The sequence below is a fragment of the Arachis hypogaea genome, chromosome 4, assembly GCF_003086295.3.
Source record: "Arachis hypogaea cultivar Tifrunner chromosome 4, arahy.Tifrunner.gnm2.J5K5, whole genome shotgun sequence".
NCBI classification, from domain to species: domain Eukaryota; kingdom Viridiplantae; phylum Streptophyta; class Magnoliopsida; order Fabales; family Fabaceae; genus Arachis; species Arachis hypogaea.
Window position 1 is genome coordinate 1,254,242 of NC_092039.1, and position 20,409 is coordinate 1,274,650.

The window sequence follows — 20,409 nt, forward strand, 5'->3', positions numbered from 1 at the left end:
GCAGACCCTTTAGTTTCATTGTCACCTTGTTTTTTTTTTCCCTTTACTTTTCTAAATAATGGTCTCTCACTCTCTCCTTTTACTGGTTATTCATTAAGATGTAATTTGTCCATTTCTTAGTTTCCCCAATTGTGTTTTGCTAGTTGAATATTTCCATCATAGACTATAAATAACTTTGTCAAGAATAGAAAGAAGTATTTTAGTCATGCATCTTCAAATGGTTTATATTTTAAATATAAGAAAATAGTAAAATATGCTTTTTGTTCTTAAAGACTATCATTTTTTTCAAAAAATACTCTTAATATCTATTTTGATTTAATTTTATATTTAACGTTTTCGATTTATTCAATTTTGTTTCTAAGTTGAATTTTTTGTTGTTGAAAATGGTCAGTAAGTTGAATTTGTTGATGAGTCAGGCTTGCTCTTCCAATTGGTGTTCTCTACAAAAATGTTTCTCTTAGGCTGTAGTATGGCTTTATTGCTATACCATCACCATTGTTGGTCTTGTACATTTTTCTTTCAATTAATTTAATATTTAACTTTAGAATTTTATTAGGTAGATAATGATTTTTATGAACAATGTGAACAATAAATTATAAAATTGGTTTAATAAAATAAAAATATACTTAATGAATTGAACATCCAATATATCTATTGTTCACATAGTTTAATATTTTTATTGTCTACCTATACTTTTCTTTAATCATTTTATAATTTTATTTAATTATGACCGATATAAATTAATAACTCACTCGTTGAACTAGTAATTTAATGACCCAGTCGTATTGGTTTGATTTTGAAAACTATGACTTCAAGTTATTTTTTTATTTGTTCCAAAACAAAGAAAAATAATTCTAAATAATTCTAATTCGCTCACTTTTTTGTTTTTGATATTGAAACGATAATAGTGTTTTTTTGAAATGTGGATTGTTAGGATGCTATTCTCAAATGTGGACCCGTTTAATTAGATAAGTAGAAATTGAACTATCCGATTTGTTTGAAGTACAGAAATCAAACCGTCCGATTTGTATAAGCACAGAAATTGGACCATTCGATTTGTGAGAGGTACTCAAATCGGACCATTCGATTAGTGTTAAAAAAATAAAAAAATTGAGTTACAGAAATCGGACGATCCAATTTATATACCCCAATTTTTTTCTAATTTTTTAAACATAAATCGAACGGTCCAATTTATGTATTTCACACCATTTTAAAAAACACCAAAAATTACCGCATTATAGTATATCACTCCTACCACTTTGTGTAAGCAACTGTTTGGTTGGGAGGAGCGGGAGAATTGGTTTTGGCTTTGGCGTCAGCTTGTTCCGGGTCCAAGATGTCTTTCTAGCCAGGAATCGGTTTTACATTGTATTCGGGATTGTCCAAAAGTTCAGCTTGTCTGGCATATGTTAGATATTTCTTGTCATCCTTTGGATTTGAAGAACTGGTTCTTGTATCATAGCAGAGTTCTTTTCGGGACTTTGGTGGATATGACGAGTAAGGAATAATGACATATTTAATCCCCATAAAACTTGGCCTCCGAAAAAAGTGATTTGTCTGGCATTAATCTCAAAAAAAGAGCTCAGAAATATTTTTGAATTACAACGTATGTCCATTCCCTTTACTCTAAATGGTTTTTGGAATCCCCCATACATTGGTACTTTTAAGATTAATTGTGATGCTAGTTATTTTGGTTCGGGTGATAGTGTTGGTTTTGCTTGTGTTATTAGAGATTGTAATGGGAGCTGGCAAAGGAGGTGTTCGCGAATGATTGAGAGTAATAGTATTCTTCAAGGAGAATTGTTTGCTATTTGGAGAGGATATCTCTTAACTTGGGATGTGGGTCAACGAGATGTTATTTGTGAGACGGATTGTGTGAAAGCATTTAATCTTGTTACTCAAGATGGTTTTGGGTTTATTGATCCATTGGTGCTCAAAATAAGAAATATCATGCATTGGAATTGGCGTGTTGACTTTCGTTTGATTACGAGAGATGCAAACACTATGGCAAAGATAGCGATAAAGTTACAACTCATATGGAGCTTCTTTCACTTGAGAAGAGTTTAAGAATAGTCTTAAATAAAACTGCCCCTCTATTTAAGCAATTCCTTATTTTATTTATTTTGTTTTTCTTTATTTAATTTATTTCGGTCACAACAAAAAAAAATATCACTCCTACCACTTTCATATCTAAATTTTTTAGCAGGTTTCCAAACAAGCTCTTTTTCATTCACAGCGCCTCCATTCTCGATTCTCCATTTTCATCGCTCATCACTCATCACTTTTCTCTTCTTCCGCGTACTCAAATCTCACGCAATGTCCACCATTCACAACACCTCAAGCTCCTGCTCCGCCGTCCGCGATTAACTGCGCCTGGAGCTCCGCCGTTAACGATTCAGTCGTCTCTCCGTCTCGAGCATCGCCGCCTTCGTCTGCACAGCGTCGCGGCAGACTAGCCGTGTCCGGGTTCTGTGGTTTTGCCGTCCTCTTCTCCAGCCGTGCCCTTCGCGGTACCATTTTCTGCTTCTATATTCTTTGTTTTTTCTTGTTGTCCCTGTAAGCTCTGATAATAGTTCTTCACGGTTGAAATTTGTTCCTTGAGGCAGTTATTAATTTAAATTTTTTTGTTCCCTGTTTAATTTAATTTCAGTGTCTTTAGAAGTTAAAAGAAGAAAATTTTGAAAGGTCAACAATGTTATGAATGACTATGTTATGTTTTAATTGAGACTATGCTATGTTGTATATCATTGGATTTATGATTTTATTGAGTTTACGTTAGATTTATGTTTTCATTGAGGCTTATGTTATTGTTGATGGATGGAATTGTTATATATGCTGGATTGTTCATGGGATTGTATAAATTTATGTTTTCCTTCATGAGGTGCAGTATTGGAATTTTGGAACACTTTGTTTGCATGTGCTTATAAATTTATGTTTTCAATCTAATGGTTCTTACTTAAACATATTCAGTAGCATTATATTATATATGGTGAATTCTAGTATGACTATACTATGGTGGCTATGGTGACTATGCAAGTGTTGTTAATATTAAAGTCACATTTTTTTATATTTTGGTAACTTTTTTTTAGGTAACACTTTCTTAAAAATGTTGTTTAACAATAAAAAAGCGTTATTTTAATTTTAGCCACACTTTTTAAAACACTATAGTCATGGTAGTCACCATAATATAGTCCTACTAGAATGACCCATTATATATTACATTTACATTTCTCTGCTGCGTTGTGATGTAGTTACTGCTATGTAGGCTGTGCTTGTTCTTTGTTTTTCTTTTTTGTTTCTTTTTCTTTCCTTTTATTTTCAGACACCAAAAAAATATATTACATATTACATACTCAGATTGATTTAGTTTCCCATACTTAAAAGTCACACTCATTTTACTTTTTGTTAATTGGATCACCATAATAATAGGATTTTTTATTGTTTCAGGTATTTCATGTTGTCTGCCTGAACCTCTTTGTGTATTCTCCCAAGAAAGGATTTTATATCAAATTGCTAATGAGAGGAATCATTGGAGTAAGGCTCCAAAACCCCACCATCTCTAATGCCACTAGGAACACTCTAGCACATTTTTCCACCTCTTCTGGTTTTGGTGGTGGCAGCGGCAGTGGTAGTGGTCGAGGTCGTGGAGGCTCTGGTTTGGGAGGACCATTTGGATTCAATGAGAGAGCTCCAGGAAAGCCCAATTTTGGTGATCCTAAATCTGAAGAACCAGAGTTGCCTTCTCCCCCATCTTCGGTTTCTGGTCGTGGACACGGTCGTGGTAGGCCAGCCCCTCCGTCAGGCATGCCTTCTTTCTCGTCATTCATGGCGTCCATAAAACAGCCATCTGCTGGTCGCGGTCGTGGTGGTCCGTTACCATCCCATATCCAACAAGATTCCCAGAAGCAGCCTGATTCTGAGCCAAAGAAACCTGTTTTCTTCAAAAGAGAGGAAGATGATGATTATGTTGGTGTTGATGCTGGTGCTGGTGCGTCTTCAGATGTTTTGACACCAAAAACACCAATTTTTAGCAGTGGTGATGGTGAGAGTGATCAGAAGAACCTTCCTGGAGGCATAGTAGGTGTGTTGTCTGGCAGTGGACGTGGGAAGCCCAAGCAGCAGCCTGATCAAAGGACTCAAGTTTCCCAAGAGAATAGGCATATCCGTGCTCAACGAGCTCCAGGCACTGGTGGTGGTGGTGGTGTTGGTGATCGTCGTGCTCCTGCTGACGCTGCACCATCTGGTTCTGTGCCTAAGAGACAGCCAATGCAAAGTGTTGACGATGCAGTGAATGTTGCACGGAGGATTCTGTCGCAACGGGATAATGATGTTGCTGGAAGAGGAAGAGGTGGCTTTGGTCGAGGCAGGGGTGGAGGTCGGGGGAGAGGAGGATTTAGAGGGAGGGACTTGGAGGAAAGGGGTGATGGGGATAAGGATGAAGAGGATTACGCCTCAGGGCTATTTCATGGAGATGATGCAGACGGTGAGAGGTTTGCCGAGCGGGTTGGGCCTGACATCATGAATCAATTGACTGCAGGTTTTGAGGAGATGGCTAATAGTGTTTTCCCCTCACCATTGGAGGATGAGTATTTGGAAGCATTTGACACCAATTGTGCTGTAAGTGGTTAGCCGCCGCTTCATTCTGAGTTTGTTGAGAAATGATCAAAAGTAGTTCAATGAACCAAGGTGAAACTTTCCAGCTTAGCTGGATTTATTGGAAGGGCATAAAGAAGTGGATTAAGTTAATTGAATTGTTATTAGGAAAATTGTTGGCCTTGATTCATCTATCTCAGAAGAAATTAAGAACAATGGCTTTCTTAGAGAAAAATGTTAATCTAACCCTCTGTTCCATGTTTAATCTTCATAGTACAGTATTTGACTGTTCCCTGTTGTTTTATTTTTTTTGGCAGATTGAATTTGAGCCAGAATATTTGATGGGTGAGTTTGATCAGAACCCAGATATTGATGAGAAAGAACCTATTCCACTTCGGGATGCACTCAAGAAGATGAAACCCTTCTTGATGGCATATGAAGGGATTCAAAGTCAAGAGGAGTGGGAGGTATGCTGTATTAGTAATCTTATCTATGATTGAGGGCAACTAGAAATTACGTAACGTGCCAAAGTTTTGAGTTTTGACAATTAGTTTGGTTTCCAAATTTCCAATAACTCACTTTTTTCCTCTTGATTAACACGTACATTTAGATAACTGCTGTATTACTTCTTTTCCTTTGAAGTAATTGTCTGCTTTATGTTTCTGTATTTATTCACACTTGTTTTTTGCTTCTCTGACATTTATATCCTACTAGGAAATAATGGAAGAGACAATGGCGAGAGTTCCTTTGCTGAAAAAGATCGTCGATCACTACAGTGGACCAGATAGGGTAACTGCAAAGAAGCAAAATGAAGAATTAGAAAGAGTTGCTAGCACTCTTCCTAAAAGTGCACCATCTTCGGTGAAGCAATTTACTAACCGTGCTGTCATCTCTCTACAGGTTTGGAAACTAACTACTGGATGACAAGTTATTTTGGTTTTAGGCATTGAACCGTAGATACTATTATGAGTTTGTCTCTTATGTTGGTAGTCTCATAATAAGTTCCTATTATGGAATTCATCATAAGTCTTTATAAAGAAAGTAATTAGCAAATAATAATAAATGGTTCTAATTGTAGATTTGCAGTACAACCAAAAACATTCTATTAGCTACAAATATAGTAGAAAAGCAATTCGATAATTATCCAAAGTCGAAACTATGCAGTAATCGAATCATTTCTCAGTATTTTTGTAGTGTACTGCAGAATGGTTCAAACAATGAGGGGGGTTTTTTTTTTTTTGGGTCACAATTTGAATACTTCTAAGTCCTAAAGTATGAAATATCGCCATAAAGATGGTATACATGGTTGATATACAAAGACCAAAATACCATACTTTTCTGAAATGTAAAGTGGGAAAAAAACAAGCCTTATCCCAATAAATGGGGTTGGCAGCATGGATTAAATGACGTCATTGTGTCATGTCATTTGCCTGAAGTAAGTCTATTTGTATTTAGATCTCTCTCAACCATCTCATTTAGAGCCATTTTAGGTCATTTCTTAACCCTTAACCACTGATGTTTTTCTTATCTGATATAACCTCCTGTCCCGATACTTTACTGGTCGTATCCCAACATGTTAAAACCACATAATATGTGATTAAATAATCTTTTCAACAATAGGTGTCACACCAACTTTCTCTCTCATGCCCTCAGACCAATAAAGACTCCCAAAAGATCTATTTCTTGCTTTGTTACCTCCTTAGTTGGCTTATACTTCTTTCCTATTTTCGTATTCTGTCATAAAGAACAATCGTTGAAATATTTCCTTTTACATTCATCTTCTCTTGCATACTTCTGTCCAACCACCATGATTCTTTATATCTTGTTCCAGTACCTCATTTCTCTGAAGGTTTCTTTTGCTACTTTTCTAATCACTTCAGCACGTTTGCCATCTCATCCTAACTTCCTTTTTCTTCTACCTCTTTCTGGAAATCTCTTTATTTCTCACCTTTCATTAGCCACCACCTAATCATGGGGTTCCTTTATTGATGACTTCATGTCACGTTTTGCTGGAGTTGAAGAGCACACTATATTTTTTTTTTTAATACAGTAGGGTTATTGTGATTCTTCTTACTAGCATTTTCAACCACATTGACAAAAAAATTATTATTTTGCAGTTAGTCCGAGAAAAAATCGACTTGCCCACTTTATATGTCCAAAGATGTTTGTCTCGTTTCTTAAACTAGGTGTTTGTTATAGGAAACGCGAAGGTTGAAAAAAAATCCTAAAATTATTTTGCCTTTTGTGTCGATTATCTCAACCATTTACCTCGTGGATCCCTTCATATCTGTACTCATCGTTCCCCCACATGTCGATTTAAGTCTCCCAAGGAAATATTGTCTACTAATGGTATGTTTTGAATTAGACCTTCTAGATCTTCCAAAAATTTTGCCTCTGTTGTTTTTCCAAACTGACTTGTGATACATGTGCACTAATCACATAAAAGGCCTCCCCATTAATCATTATTTTAATTGTGATGATTTGATCACCCATCCGTTTAACCTTTATCACATCATTCTTCCAATACTTATCAACAGTAATACCTATTGCATTTCTATTCTTCACAAATTTATAGCATGTTGCTCTTGGGCAACAACCAAACCTTAGCGCAATTCCGTGTTTGATCTCTGTCATTGAGTTTCAACAAAGTTTTATGTGACCTCCTCTTTTATGTGGCCTTGGAACCTACTATGTAAGATATTTACATAGGCCAGAGTTCTTATTAAATGAAAAAAGGACAAGGAATAGAAGTTTTCCTTGGACTTTGAATGATATGTTAATGTTAATCCATACATGATTTTGCATGCTTTTGAATTATATATGCGCAGTATGTATATGACGTGCCGACCCCACTTAGTGGGACAAGGCTTTGTTGTTGTTGCAGTATGTATATGACGTATGTCTTTGTTAATGTATAATAGTACAAGACTGCAAATCATATGTATGCCTGTGGTGGGGAAATTACATAAATGATGCACCACCATATATAGCATGCTTGATTCTTTTGCTTTCTATGTAGCATGTTTATGTTATTTATGTTAATGTTTGGATTGGAATATGATGATGCAGAGCAATCCAGGCTGGGGGTTCGACAAGAAATGCCATTTCATGGATAAACTAGTTTGGGAGGTTTCTCAACATTACAAATGATGAGGTTTAATATGCTCTTTTCAATTTTAAACCTTTTACATGATAGATTTCAACTTTTGAGGTGTACAATGCTACGCGGATTAATCAACTTTTGCCTTAATTGTCGTTAGTTCATAAGATCTCTTAACACTTGAAAGGAATGAAGAATATTAGACAACTTTGGCCTTGCTTCATTTTAGTTCTTTCTTTTCTTTTAAATTACTGTTACAACTATTGTAATAATAATTCGAAAGATATTTATTATTTATTTTGTAGCATGGTTGCGTGATGTTATTAGACGGATATTATATAATTTTTAATTTGTTTTAGACTATTAGATTAATATTGAATTTCTAGTATTGTGGTCAGTAGCTCATGCGTCATATAATTCTTAGTTTGGATAATGGATAAACTACTATGTAAGAGTTCAATGTAATATGATACAAATTGATCTAGTTTCCAAATAGGCTGTATTAGTTCAATGTATTTAGATATAAAAGAAATTATAGTGAGCTATTTGTCCATCAGAAGTTAGAGGAGGTTTCGTCAACTCTATGGATACATATGGTGGTATAAAAGGATTTTTTTGTTTTCATTTATTTTCAATACATTAAATATATCTTTGAAGTTTGAACGCTTATACTCTGTATTTAACTTTAGTTCTTTCTGTTTATAAAAAAGGTGTGTATACCTGTTAATAATAATGGATATCAACTTGTCAAGGGAAGGTTTTTTGGATTTACATAGTTGAAATGCTAATCTCTTCTTAATCTTTGTTTTTATTAGGCATAAAAAAATCCTTACATATGATGTATAAGGTTTTGTCATTAATTTAAAAGTGTTTCTAAACATGCGCCATTTATGATATTTTATAACATTGTATGAATGTAAAATAACAATCGTCTAGCCGGTATAATTCGGTATATATGATGAATCTTGATAGAATCTATTCCCTCTAAAAGCATATGATTAGAATTTCTAGTGCTCTATTAGGTTGAGTTTGTTTATAGACATGAGATGGAAGATGTATATGTTTGACATATGAGATGAGAATAGAGATATTGTGTTTAGAGATACTAAATTAATGACAAAAAGGACAGAGATCAAGGTAGAGAAAATTGAGATTTTACGTGAAATCGAAAAAATAAATTAAGTACGTAAAACGTAAAATTTTAACAAGATTTAAATCGTAAAATCGTCAGATCTAGTATAAATTTTGTAAAATTGACTAACTCATTTAAAATTATAATATCGGAAGATTTTAAAAGTTAAATCGAGATTCTAGCTACTATGATAGAGATACTAACAAGAGATAACTTTATTTTTCATTATTCTTATTAATTTTTTATAATTATATTTTTTATTATTATATTTTTCTTTCTAATTTTTTTAAACGAAAAAAATGAGAATAAATTGAACTTTTATAATGTGTTCTAATTTACTACCAAATAAAATACAAAAATATTAATTTTTGTGTTTCTGATTTTTTTTTATATATCTTATTCTCAGTATTTTATTTTGTTCTGTTTTTACAACTAAACATAGTCTTAAAATTTCTAATGCTCTGACTAGGGCTACTAAATTTCAAACTTTTTTTCAACACTTACTGTTATCAATGATTTTTCTTTAGCCTCTCTTGGTCTTAACTTAGTGGCACCATGGAGACAGGGTAGGGGAATCTCATCAGCATATTTTGGAGAATGAGAAGGAGGATGAAGGGTGGTTAATTTGTTCGTAGAAGGAGGATATTTTTAAGAGAATGGATGCTTATCCTAAAGAGTCTTATTGGAAGGTTGTTTGCCGAAAAAATCCTTCTCATTTGGCACCTTAGACAACGCGCTACAGGTTATTTGGGGGAGACATGCTAATTTTAATGTTATTAAGGTTAATTTCCTTTTAGTTTTTAAAATCAAAATCGTCCTTAATCTTTTTTTTTTTTCAATTCAAAGTTGCTTTTAACGCCGCATTTTGAATTAAATTTTTTTTAAAATTTGTTAGACAAAAATATCTTTTATTTTATTCTAATTCCAATTTCATCGTCCACCACTAATAAATAAAAGTAATAAATTTTAGGACAAAAATAATCAGCACAAAAAAAAATAAAGTTTCCGTACACAAAATATAAATTCCAATTTGGCAATTTCCAACGCAAACAATGAACATTTCAGCTTCATTGTTATATCATTATTATTTCATTTACATTCTTTATAAGTAATTTTTCGAGAAAAAAATATGACGCGTGATAAAGTAAAAAAGAATCAAATAACTTGAATGAGTGATGAGCATCTTATTACACAAGAGAAAGAGGAAAAAAATAGTAATAGAAACCATGCGACGTAATTAAATTGGGTTGGTCTAATAGTTAGTTCATTAGTCCGCTTAAATAAGTATTGGGGATTCGAATTTCACTTTATGTATGCAGCAACTCATTAGCCAACGATAAACCCTTAAATAAAACTCAATACCGCGAAAAATTAGTTTTTAGCATGTTGAGTTGAAAGATACCGTAAAAAAAAAAAACCATACAGTGTAAAGAAAACATGTACAATTGTACATATAGTGTAGTATCATTTATTTATTTAATCTTAATGAAAATGAACGGAACTCTCACATAGTCACATGTTGAGACAATTTAATTGAAAGTTTGAAAGAATGCGTATGCGTAGTTATTAGTTAATGATAGAGTGAGCAAAACCCTCCAAAACCCTTGTACTTCATTCACTCATCTGCAGAAAGAAGAGTGCAAAGATCAGATCAAAGACATGGTGAAGAAGCCATGGAGAATCATTCCCAGACCCCTCCTTGAAACAATCCTTAACAACCACGCACAGCACCATCGCGTCCCCCAGCCTCTCATCCTCCACGGCCCCAGAGGCGTCGGAAAAACAACCCTCCTCCTCGACCGTACTCTTTCTCTCTCCCTCTCAACAATTTCACTCTCTCTTCCCTTCTTCAATTCTTCCATTCTTTGCAGGTTTGCTCCCTGACTGGAACAAAGCTCCTCACTTCACCGGCTACGTCGACTTTGCGCAATCTGTTGAAGGCCAGTTCCCGTGGGCGTCGTGGTCCAGCTGTCCGCCGCCTTCTATCTCCGACTGCCGGAAAAGCCTCGAACAATGCCTTGAGTCCATGGCTGAAAGAGGTGTCCGGATGGGCACCATCACCGCTCAGCAGGTATTTGCCACTCTCAGCAAATGGCACGGCCTCACCGGGGCTCTTCGCACCGTGTTGCTCGCCGGCGGCAGTGCTTCGAAGTCCCCTGTCCCTAACAACAGGGCGGCCTCACCCGCAGTGCTGTGGGACCGGGCGATCTTTGCAATGTCCGCTCGCTGCGATGCTGCCGAGATTGACAGAATTTTAGGGTTCGGGGAGAAGGAGAAGGTTTCCTTGTCTGTAGAGGAGGCTTCTTATTTCAAGGAGGCGGTTGTGGCGCTGAAGCTGGCGAAGAAGGTGCTCGATGTTCAGCAAGGGTGGAGGGCTAATGCCATTGCTCATATGAACCGGACTGGCGTGTTCTCAAGGACTTTGACGCATTCTTCTACTGATTGGCCTTGTTTGTTGTTGGAGCTGTTATCACAAGCTGCTGAAGTGGACCATTTCCAGGTATGCAATTCAATGGTGGAGTAAACTTCTCTGATAAGACATTGATCACAAATAATTCAACTGGATTTTCCAGCTTTTGTATAATGCTTCAAAATTTATAATCTGTTCTAGTCACTTGCAGCCGAAGTTAGTTCTTAATAATATCGAAGTTTTAAAGCATGCTACTGTAAATGATGATATATCAGTTAGCGGACCACTGTATCATGATAGTCTGATATGGCGTATAATTGCTTTGGGTGCAAATGAGCGAATTCTGCCTGTGATCTTGGTGACATCTGACAGGTGATTTTCTATATTTCAGATTCACTTTCTTTGCCCCTTTTAATGTTGTCAAGAATAGGTATAAAAAATTCTTTGTTACTGTAAACTGTCAATGGAATTTAATTAAAACCTTTTAGCTGTTCTGGCTCCAAATTTTATGGCTATGAAACTTGCTTGCTTCCAAAATGAAAAGTCAGATTCAGAATTTCAGAAAAAAGTGCACTTTCCATTGGCTGATGAGGTGGGATTCTGTAAAATAGGCATACATGGATTGTTGAATTTCGCTGGTTTTACTGTAAGAATTTTTAGACTTTGTTAAATAGTGTACAAGTGAATTTTTAGATACTAGGAATCCTTTTATTACTTTTATTTACGGAATGTGCTCGAATTTTATACTCAACTTCTGAGTATAAAGTCATATAATATGGGGAATGGAAGAAAATGATGCAAAGTACATTATCGGATATGTATACTAGAATAGGTAGAAACAATTTGTAGGACATTCCTCTTTGCAACTCAGAACTTTTGTAGGAGACACAATCTTTGTGATGGTTAATTGCAGTGGATTATGATTCTGTTGTAAGAAGTCATTTATCGAAAAAAGAGTTATTTATTTTTTATGTTCACTCGAGAATTAAATATTTGGTATGGTCAGTGATCTAAGCTGATTTCTACTCAGCTATATTCCACCACTTGGTTCATTGCATTTTTATGTTCTTGTGTTTGAGTCCAGGGTTATTTTCATCATTCAGTCTAGTTTATTACTTCTCTTCCCTCTACCTTCTTTTTTCCTAATCTTCCTCAAATTTCATTTTATATCGTCACTAACTGGAATATCTGGCGTGGGCCTGTTTCCATTCTGTTGTGTCTTATACCTTGTTGTTTGCTTCAGCTACTATTCATATGAAGCATTCTTGGAGTTCGGATATAAGGATATATTCATATCACGCGAGGTACTTGGATAACTACTCTCTCTCTCTCTCTTTCTCTCTCTCTCTCCCCACACACCCCCGCACGTGCGCACATATAGAGGACCCAGAGATTAAATGTTGGAATTTGGAGCTAGATATGTGAAGACAAATGTTCATGTTATCAGATATCTTTTGAGTTATGCATTGAGTCATTGCCCAGGAAAAGTAGGAATAGTCTGCAGCATTTTTGTTTGAAATCTCTCTCTGTCTGCCTTTTCTGTGTGTAATAAATGAAATATAGTGATGGAGTATATTAAATTCTTAGTCAAACCTTAAGAAAATGAAATCTTGAATGAACATTTACTTGCCAATAGATCTTCTCTGTTCTGTTCGTTGCAAACATATCCCTTTCTTTTTCTTTTATTCTTCCCTTCCTTCCAACCTATCTATTTTTCACATGCTGAATGCAACCCTTGCCCTGCTTCTGCCAATAATCTTTTTATGAATCAAATCAATCAATGAGATTGTAACAAGAATACATTTGACCCTTGTTCTGCTTCATTGTAGTTTTATGCATGTTTCAACAGAAGGAAATCACTATCCAATTCTTGCCGAATCTGTTTATAAACTTGACTGTACACTTTACATTTTGGTGCTGAAAACTTGGTGAGAAATGCACTGAACCCATGCAAGAAGAGCTTTCTGAAGTAGTCATGGATATCGCATGCATTAGGGCATTCATGTATTTACCTAGACTTTGCTATAGGGGGAGGGAGGACCGAGCAAGGCTTGCTTTGTAGATTGAGGAATTTAATGTAGATCACTCTATTTCTAAGGCTGGGGAGTTGGGATTCTCATTTTTTTCCCTTTTAATTTTCAAGTCGGATTGTTATTTCTCTCTTACAATTTCTTTTAAGGAGCTAGTGCCCCCTTTTCTCTAGCAGTAAAATGGTGCTTTTTCAATTATGTATGGCTTCAGAAATCAGAATAGAGAGGGATGGGTAGAGAGAGAATCTGCATGAGTTGAGATCTATCTGTTACAGAGTATTATACATACAGCTAGATTTGGGTAGCAGTTCAACAATGGTGTTTATCTGTTTGTGATCTTTTGAGCAAACTATACATGGGTTGAATAGTAAAAGTCACTACAGTTGCTATAGTTGGCACTGGGGTTTAAACCCCTGCGGGTCAATCCTTGATAATACTTTATCACTTGACTTCTGAGAGATTATGTGTCTGGATTTTGGTTATGAAGTTTTTCTGTGCGAGAACTTTTGTGTATTCTGACAATGATGTATATCTTTCTGAGACATTTTATGTTTGTCATATATTCTTTAATTTATATCATTAATTCAACAATTTTTTGTTGGTAGACCTTTGGATGGACTCCACAGGAAGCTAAAATGCATATGGTCCCTGATTATTTCAGTCATAAAGAAGTGAGGATATTACTTTTTCCTCGGATAACTTTACGTTTATTTTGGTGTTTAAGTTACAGAAATTTTTGCAATTTTTAACTTGTGGTTCCTAAATGTCAGTGGAATGTAATTGCTGAGGTACTTGGGCCAAACCCTCGACATCTCTTTGAGCTTTATGCACTTAAGCAAAGTAAATATTACCAAAAGTAAGAATTATTTTTCATTGTTTGATTTATTTTTGTCATCTAATACCTGAGCAGTAGTATACCATTAAGCACGTGTAAGTGCTTTATGTTGTATAGCTGCGTATTCTTTACATCTACCTTTTGCTGTATGTCTCAGTAGTTGATGCTTTTGTTGAACTGTAGGATAACGGAAGACAAGGCTAGTACTTTTGAGGATATTGTAGATGCATATTTAGCGTATTTGCAAGTAAGTTTCAAATAATGAGCATGGGATACATCTTCTTTCTTGACCTTATTTGTCTATTCTCTGACATGAAATGCTTCTATTTACGTTCAGTTAAATTGTGTCTGGGTATATTGGTATCTTTTTCTTTAGTCTATCCTCAAGATCAAGGAAGGAGAGAAGAAAAAGTATAGCTGCTAAAATCTGCTTAAAAGGTATCCAAAACCTGTTTCTTTTAAACACAATGATGGAACTGATCAATCGGGTGAACTGGTTTGCTTGATAGGATGCTGGAACTTTATGTTAATAACCATCTCTTTAACATAATCTGGTGCTTGAGTGGCATTATGTTTGGTGGTCACCGTGATCAATGTGGCTTGGACAATTTAGGGCTAGCAATCTGCTGTTGAAGGGTTGAGGATTTGTATATGTATGTCTATCTATATATCCGGTATTAATTTGGAAGGTCAGGACTAGTGTGAATTTAGAATTTGGGTACAGAATCTACTTTTTCAATCTGGGACGGCCTGTCTTAGGTGTGAGGGCAAACAGCTTGATCTATTAGGTTTTGGGTAGTTACACTGAATTTTCTTGAGGTTAGGCAATATTACACAGGGCATCCCTCCATCTGTGAAAGTATACCTAACCTCCCATGAGATTTTTTTTTATTTTATTTTTTAAACTTTTCCAAAGATATCCACCACTGGATGTGGTGACTTATCCCTTCACCATAGGTCATCCACTTAAGGGCAAACTGCTGGCCATAGGATGTTTTCCACGTCTAAGGTGGGATTCAAACTCACCTCCCATGAGATTTTAATTATATGACATTTGGTACCTTTCAATTTTTGTAAAATGTGACACTGACATCCCTTATAAACACGATACTAACTGCCGCTCATGATTTGTATCCTTGACAAATCTAGAGATTTCATTTGTAGTTTATTATCTGAAGTCAGTGTAACCTACCTTTAGTTTGTTGGGTAATATCTAAGGTGTATTCAGCATGTGAGAAAAAGTCAAGAGCTAAGAAGAGTTCATCAGCTAGAAGGATACCAAGAAAAACCCTAAATGAATCCAATAAAATTGATTCAGATCGAACTGGCATTTCTGGAAACATTGTTTGTGGCTGATACAATGGGCATTGTTTGATCCATGGAAGATGAAACTAATGGGAAAAAATACTAGTTAAACTACTAGCGACACCTATCCTGTTGTATACTGTTAAGAACCTGTGTATGCTTTTTATGGGAGAGAATGAGAAAGACTAAGGGTATTTTGGAAACTAGTATTTTAACTAACTCAGTCAAGTTGGCAGACTAGTAGTGTATGGACAATTCTATTTTAGGGTAGAGGTGAGAGGTTATTTAGGGAGGTGAGAGGTTATTTAGGGAGGTGGGAGAGATAGTGAGGAGATTATCTCATACAAATTTGGAAATAGAATTAAGGCCAGGAGAGTGAGTCTTTTGAAGGCTCAGGAACTATTGCTAGTTTGCTACGACCTTCAGTGTTAATACTTTCTTGAAGGATGAGGTTTACACCCCATTGGTGTGGATCAAATCCGGAGGTTTTTAATTATATGTACTGTTCGATGCATCTACTGGTAATGGATGTATTGATATTATTAACATATACTACTAGAGGATACTGTCCTGAATATGTGAATTTTGACTTTTCTATACTTGGGAAAAATATATATTCCGTCCATTTTAGGTTTAAACATTAAACAACTTCATTCAGATTACCGTCCTGAATCCGGCGATGGATAGAGCATTGGAGATCTTGCAGAAGTTTGCGATTGATGTATGCAATGGAGAGGTTTCAAAAGACAGATTACGTTTTGGTGCCCCTTGGAGGTGTCCACCACAAATTGATGATCCTATATTGCGCATGGAGTGGGCAAAGCTTCAGTTAATGGATTTCGTTCAAGCTCTTGTCAACACAGAATTTGGGGTAAAGTTTCCTAACTCTCTAAGTTTATATTCTGCCAGTATGTTGCATCAGTTCTATTGAAAAATGAATAATATTGGCGGAAAATAATCTTCACACATGGGAAATGCAAACATGTACACATGGATATGAAATTGTAAAATCAAAGGATGGTGTCCCTAATGTTGAAATTCTATTTGTTAAAGAAGTATATTTTGCTTGAAATGTTAATGGAGGAGAGGAACAATAAGCTTAGTGTTTGTAATGGTGTACCTAACAAACAAGGACGCTGCTTGAAAGTTAGTTATTCATTCTTAGTATATCCTCACATCTGATTAGTGTATCTAATGATGTTGCTGATCAGCAAATATTTGATATCCACTTGAGTGTACTTGTATGAAAGTGGATAAACTATCATTAACTATAAAATGGGAAAACAGGAAAATATTAGCATTTTAATTTATTTGTTTACATTTAAAACTGAAGGCTTTTCTTAATTTATTTAAGTCAAAAGGGGAAATATTTAACAACAAAAATGTCATTTGAATAGATAATGATTGATATTATTATTACCTTGGTTATCTTTATTTGCATTTGTTTATGTCTTTTTCCTTTTTTGTTGTAATTTTTTTTATATGGTTTCTGTGGGAGAAGGAATTGAGAAGGGTTTCCATGGTTGTTTATTAGGATTTATAGTTGTAGTTGACCCATTAACTAGAAAAAATAATATTGCCTTTGATGTTCATTAAATATAGATGTATTTTATAATGTGAAAATTGTAGCTGTTAAATGGGTTTTCTTCTTCTTCTTTTTTTTGTGTTTCTTTTCCCACTGATCATTTGGTTCTCAAATAAATATGGAAAAAGTGGAGAAATCTTCACTAAATTATTTGCAGCTGGGGAGATCAAAGCGAGTTAAATCCTCTTGGAGATTTAAATTGTTTGAATATCTCATAACGATAGTAGTCTCTACTGCATAAAAGATGATAGAATCTCGCCTTAAGCACCCTTCACATGTAAAAGCTCTTGCTACAGAGTTGATTAGCTGGAGAATAGTTCAATAGCTTGAGGTATATAGGGAGTCCAATTGAAACTATTAATAAATATTTAGATCCGTCTACTCTTCTTAAATATAGGTTATGATAGGACAGTAGCACCATGGGATACTTGTAGCGAAAGCCAATCTCATTTTTCTAGGGGAACAAGATTGGTTGCTTTTGTGAAATTGTCATAATGTTGAGTATTTTGATCATAACAAGATCCTTTATTTCTTTCTGTTCAAAAGAACAAGAGTTTTTAGACGATAACAGTAGGCACAAATCAGGTATATTTGTTTAAGATCTGGGAGCAATTTGATGAATAACCACTCCTAAAGTAGGAACTGAAATGTTTATCCCCTCCCTAGATCTGGCATCATGATATCAGATCAGTAGGGTAGAACAAGTAGAAAAAGTAGCACAAGATGAAAAGAACCAATTTAATTTTCCCCAATTCCCCTAGTTACTTCTTCCCTCCCAGCTGTCTTTTCTTCCTTCTCCTCAAGTCAGCATTAAGTTCTATTTGCTTAATGTAAATATTCTTGTTAGTTTCCAGTTATGGCCTTTTATCATTGGGGGAGGTGGGAAGCATTGTGCTTTGATAATAAGCATCCAAGGATGCATTGATAGTTGACAACCGGCCATTGAACAATAAAGTGGAAACTTAAATGATAGGGTTGATGTAATCAATATAGAGAATATAGTTACTCTAGTGGCAATAAAATCTAAATATTCCAACACGATCTGTAAGGAAGTATTTGTTAGTATTGCATGTGTGAGGAGTGTTGAAGTTAGTCCCACATCTAAGAAAGTATGGAAGAGTGAGGAGTTTATAAGATGAGAGACCCATTAACTTGACACCTTAAGGTTTTGAGTTGGATGTGGTGTCTTCTCATCTTATATTCTCTCGCTTAATTCCTCCCCGAATCTCCCCAATTGTCGAGAGTTCCCCACGGTTGGCCCAACAGTATTATCAATAGATTTGCATATTTGAACTAATGGAAGGCACTGCGCTTTATTTATGTTTACTGATCCTGTAAAACTGTGCTTAGATTAGAATATACTAATGAAGATATTCATAATCTTCCGACAGGTTAATTACCGAATAGATTATAGCGAAGAAATATTGGACGACCCGTCTGCTGTTGCATTATTGGAGGTACATAATCTTTGTTCTTATGCATTCTATTTCAGGGAAGACCAGTGGCCTCTTCCAAGATCTTTCTTCCTAGTTGTTAAGTTATTCATAGATCATGTAGTTGGATATTTTGGAATTTTCTCTGCCCATCTTTGACAGTTATTTAAAAAATTGCTTCCTTTAATTATTTTTATTTTATATTCTGTTGTCTCTTATCAAGTGATTTTTATGTCTAACTTTTTATTTGCATCCAAAATGGTTTTAACTTTATTACGTGACATTTACTTCAAATATATGTAAATCGAAATTCATGTGATTTTGATTGGCTTTGGCTCTAACTGTCATCAAATAAATGGGCAAGCCCGTATATATTTTGTCCAATTTTCGGGTTCTCCAAAGGGGGCTTGGAATTTGTGATCTCAAATCTCTCTTAATTTGGATAATAAACCTCGATTATAAGACCTAGCCTTCCAAGCTATTATTTCCGTTAAACTGTGCTTACCTCTCCAGGATTGGTTGTTCTTTCTAACATTTCCAATAAAATAGAACTGGATATAATATGGGTTGGTGACCAGAATGTATATGGACAGAAGTTTTAGGTTGGTAGTATGAATGCCTTAAATTTGTGAAAAACTGTCGGAAATTCACAGTATCATGTGTTCTAAGAAACTTTGTAAAAGTAAATCTCTGCTGTTTTTTTTTTTTTTTTTCACTTTCTGTTCTCTTGTAGGTTGGGTTGCTTTATGCTCAACGGGATCCGCCCTTCCTTCGTCCAATGTCTAGAGGAATTGAGAGGTGTATAGTGAGATGGTAACAGTTTTTCTAGGCTAAATCTAAATATCGGATTCTAAACTTGAAAAGATTAATATCCTTATTTAAACTGGTACATGTTTTGAAGGTTTGTCCAGCAGCAGATGCAGCTGAGGTTCCCCAACAAGATTCAATTTTTGTGCCACAGAATAATTCGTGGACGTTACTATCGCCATTTGATGGTACAGCCAGGCAACAAATACTAGAGCATGGGCGTGGAGGTAGTCAAGGTAGCCAAAGGCGAAAGGTGCCCTTACGGCGTTGGGAGACCTACAGGGTCTGAAGCTAGAAGTGTCAAGGTGCATGACTAATTAAAGAAAGGCCCTTCATATGACGGAAATTTTGAAGCATAGATTCTAAAAGTCCCCAGGAAAATTCATTGAGCATGAACTAGAGGCATTCTATTCTATTGAATTTATAGTTTATTCCCTTTTGAATGGGTAGTTACCCTTGAAAGTTCCCCAATAATAAAGCAATAAAGCAAATCATTCAAGGATAAGTAGAGGAGGAAATCTGGGAACTGCTGTATGTATATTGTTAGATGATGTTTTTTTTTTTTTCGTTGTCCAATTGTTTTATTTCCTGCATATTAGATGACTGTTCTAGTTTGGTTGTTTTATATGCCTACTTACAATAAACTAAGAATTTCTAAAAGAATTTAACAAAGACATGAATTCAACAACTTGTTGGGATTCATTTACTCCAAGAGTTGCACTAAAGGATTTATTTCCAATATCGTGTGGATTATTGCTTTCTTCCATATCAACTGCCGGCCTAAAAAAAGTCATCTTATAAAAAAACATTCAAAAGAACATCCACAAGTATACATAAAAGAACCTCCAAAATTATAGAAACATAACATCCAAAGTTACCAAGGTAGAAACATATTGATCTTACATTTTTTCTGTTTTTTGTTTTTTCATGGCTTTTTTGATTGATTTGTCCAACTCTATACTAAGCCATTTTTTCGTAGGACAACCCTTGGTTGACATGCTTGTGGGTCCTTGTAAGTTGTTGACACTAACACTACGTTTGGTTACTTATATTAAGAGACAGAGATATCGAGATAAATTTAAAAGATATAGACACAATATATATATATACACACGTTTTATGTTACTTATATTAAGAGACAGAGATATCGAGACAAATTTAAAAGATATAGACACAAAA

At 35.2% G+C, this 20,409-nt stretch overlaps 2 protein-coding genes across 3 annotated transcripts; both read left to right on the top strand.

The window, feature by feature from the left end:
- The first annotated feature begins 2,125 nt into the window (after nucleotides 1–2,125).
- Nucleotides 2,126–7,997, top strand: LOC112795611 (uncharacterized). The gene is made up of 5 exons (XM_025837629.2): nucleotides 2,126–2,510; nucleotides 3,448–4,617; nucleotides 4,911–5,060; nucleotides 5,308–5,493; nucleotides 7,663–7,997. The coding sequence occupies exons 2-5, from the start codon at nucleotides 3,517–3,519 to the stop codon at nucleotides 7,741–7,743; spliced, it is 1,518 nt and encodes a 505-aa protein (XP_025693414.1). The 5' UTR covers nucleotides 2,126–2,510; nucleotides 3,448–3,516; the 3' UTR covers nucleotides 7,744–7,997.
- A 2,312-nt stretch (nucleotides 7,998–10,309) lies between these two features.
- Nucleotides 10,310–19,942, top strand: LOC112795613 (uncharacterized). Of its 2 annotated transcripts, none has more exons than XM_025837631.2 (11): nucleotides 10,310–10,626; nucleotides 10,697–11,325; nucleotides 11,447–11,607; nucleotides 12,479–12,539; nucleotides 13,871–13,936; nucleotides 14,036–14,121; nucleotides 14,284–14,347; nucleotides 16,064–16,276; nucleotides 18,382–18,447; nucleotides 19,157–19,236; nucleotides 19,325–19,942. In XM_025837631.2, exons 1-11 carry the CDS (start codon nucleotides 10,485–10,487, stop codon nucleotides 19,440–19,442), a joined length of 1,686 nt encoding a protein of 561 aa, XP_025693416.1. In that variant the 5' UTR covers nucleotides 10,310–10,484; the 3' UTR covers nucleotides 19,443–19,942. The 2 variants fall into 2 exon arrangements, with proteins under 2 accessions (XP_025693416.1, XP_025693417.1); XM_025837632.2 differs by having other exon boundaries at nucleotides 10,343–10,626; nucleotides 19,157–19,221.
- Nucleotides 19,943–20,409: the final 467 nt, after the last annotated feature.